General features: G+C 35.1%; 1 protein-coding gene across 3 annotated transcripts in view; it reads left to right on the forward strand.

The window, feature by feature from the left end:
* LOC125027908 (rho-associated protein kinase 1-like) overlaps window positions 1-2,500 on the forward strand; it is a 45,115-nt gene that overhangs the window by 23,314 nt on the left and 19,301 nt on the right. For all 3 annotated transcript variants that reach the window (XM_047617039.1, XM_047617037.1, XM_047617038.1), the window contains exons 12-14: window positions 1,077-1,295; window positions 1,659-1,805; window positions 1,998-2,270. In XM_047617039.1, the coding sequence (XP_047472995.1) occupies window positions 1,077-1,295; window positions 1,659-1,805; window positions 1,998-2,270 (639 nt within the window). The remainder of the gene's footprint in view (window positions 1-1,076; window positions 1,296-1,658; window positions 1,806-1,997; window positions 2,271-2,500) is intronic.

The raw sequence follows: 2,500 nt of genomic DNA on the forward strand, positions 1-2,500 counted from the left end.
CAGCCTTGAACTTCTGATTTTCATCTTGTAGTTCTTCGCACAGAAAGCTTAACAGGTATTTCCATAAAATCCTGGTTGGCCAATGGTGCTGCTTTTGAGATGATGGCTCTAATGAGATCAATGACTATTTACTTCTTTTTTTTTATAAGTTGAGCTTCAGTAATCAGTTGTTTAGGTATCCATGAGTTTTAAAAACTGTTTGAAGTTTAGGAGCTCTGGTGTCTCAGCAGTACAGTAACCAACCTAGAGCACCTTTTTATGATTGTTTGATCACCATAAGTTTATTTCTTTTAATCATTTGTCTGTACATTATGGAAATAATGTTTCCATCAAGCTTTCTACCATCTCGGTACTTAAATTGTACTTAATGTTTTAACTCCAGCACATGTGATACTATATATATGTATTCAGAATAAAACCACTTCCTGTTTGTTTGCCTCATAATTTAGTTTATACATTATATATGAGGGAAAAAGGATCATGGTTAACTGATACTTTGAATCACAGCACTGATCTTTTATTCGTTAACATGTACTCCATCAACTTGAATTTGGCATAGTTTATGCTGTGAGAACCATACAAATAAGTTCCAGTTTGTAATCAGTTTGTTTGTTTTTCTTAATTATGGACTTACTTTTTGCACTTTTTTTTTTTTTTTTTTTTTTTTTTTGTCTTGCTGCATGAAGAAATTATTAGTTTGTGTATGTTGATTTGTTATACCCCCTCTCCCCCCCTCCATCCCCCTTGAATTAAATTAATGAAGGAGTATTCATATATATCAAAGGTAATTGTGTTATTAATTTTGCAAGGTTAAATAATTGTTTTAAGAATGGAAGTAAATACAACTACTTTGCTAATCTCTCTATTATATTATGTAGATATTTGTCCACAAAAATAATCGTAATAATAAAATAATGTGTAGTATAATTTATATTTGTATATGTTATGTGTAATCAAATTTATATATACAGACACAGTAAATCCTAAAAAGAAATATCACAAACCTTTTTTGACTTGGTGATTATGGTGTTGATGAAAAAGTGTGCAGTTGCTTTAATTGAAATTTGTTTCAACAGGCAAGTGATGGTATGGATAGCAGTAATGAGATTGCTGTGCTGACAGCTGAATTGGAACACCAGAGAAATCAGGTAGAAGAACTAGACTCCAAGTACAGGGTGACCCTAAACCAGCTGGATTCACTCATACAAAAGGAGCAGGAGAGACTACAGGAGAAGAGAGATCTAGAGCGAAAGTTGGCTTTATTACAACATGACCTCAAAGAAGCCCAGAGAAAGGTTGGTGTTCTGTTGCCATGACTACTATAGATTTATATGTTGGTGTTTTTAGGGGGATTATTGCACTGCCTTAGTTCATTCTCAGTGGGTAAAATTTTATAGAATTTTTAGCAAGGCTTAAGTGCCTTAGTGCATGCTGCTCTGTGTCAGAGGCTATGATCCAGCTCACTGCCAGGCTCCTGAAGCATCATCCCAGCTGCGGGGCCAGTGTTCATGGCATTATTGTGCAACAACTGGTATGATTGGGTTGGGTGAGAACTATAATGTATTTTTGAGACTTAATATTGTTACTCTTATGAAGAATTCTTAACCGTGTGTGGTCTTTTGCCATAGTTATGCCAATTTGATTTTCCATGTCCACAGGGGGAGTATGAGGGTGAGGGGAGACGGAAGTTGGATGCCCTATATCAGGAGGTTAAGAAAAAGCTCGAAGATGAACAAAACAAACGCACTAGGGACCTGAACTCTGCGCAACATGTCAGTGACAAGCTGAACTCTCTTGAAAAGCAGGTATGTTTTATAAGATTTTGACCTCTGACATTCTCTACATTCTCTGGGAATGTTTCCATATTGTTGTTGAACCTTGTGATTCATTAAAAGTATCCAATTATAACAAAATGTTTGCATTTCTCCTTAAATAGTGCAGTTCCTACCATTTATAAGATACATAAGTGCCATATTACCTATTTATCTTGTTTTCAGATAAAAGAAGTTCAGGACAAACTGAAGGTTGAAACAGATAATAACACAAGATTGCGTAAACAAAATGCAGAGCTAAGTGTCATGAACCAGCAGAAGGAAACGTCCATTTCTGATCTCTCGGATAAGATATCCAGTGTCCAGACCATCCGTGATGTGTTAGAGCGCGATATAGCAAACCTTGGAGCACAGTTGGAGCAGGAGCGTGGGCAGAGGAACCACCAGGCAGAGCTGATCTCGCAAGCTGATGGCAAAATTCAAAGTCTACAAGCGAAGGTGAGGAGCATTTAAATGAGGAAATTGTTTTGGAATTAGTTTAATTACATTTCAGTTTTACCTATTAAGAAATTTTATTTTATTGGTTATTACAGAAAACCTGTTTCATTGAATAGAGTTTGAATTGAGTTTTTTCTTTTTTTTCTTTCTTTCCAATTTTATAATAATTTGGGATGAAATGTACTTTTATATACAAATTCAAGGATGATTTGATAATAAGGAATACAAAA

The sequence above is a fragment of the Penaeus chinensis genome, chromosome 8 (assembly GCF_019202785.1).
Source record: "Penaeus chinensis breed Huanghai No. 1 chromosome 8, ASM1920278v2, whole genome shotgun sequence".
NCBI classification, from domain to species: Eukaryota; Metazoa; Arthropoda; class Malacostraca; order Decapoda; family Penaeidae; genus Penaeus; species Penaeus chinensis.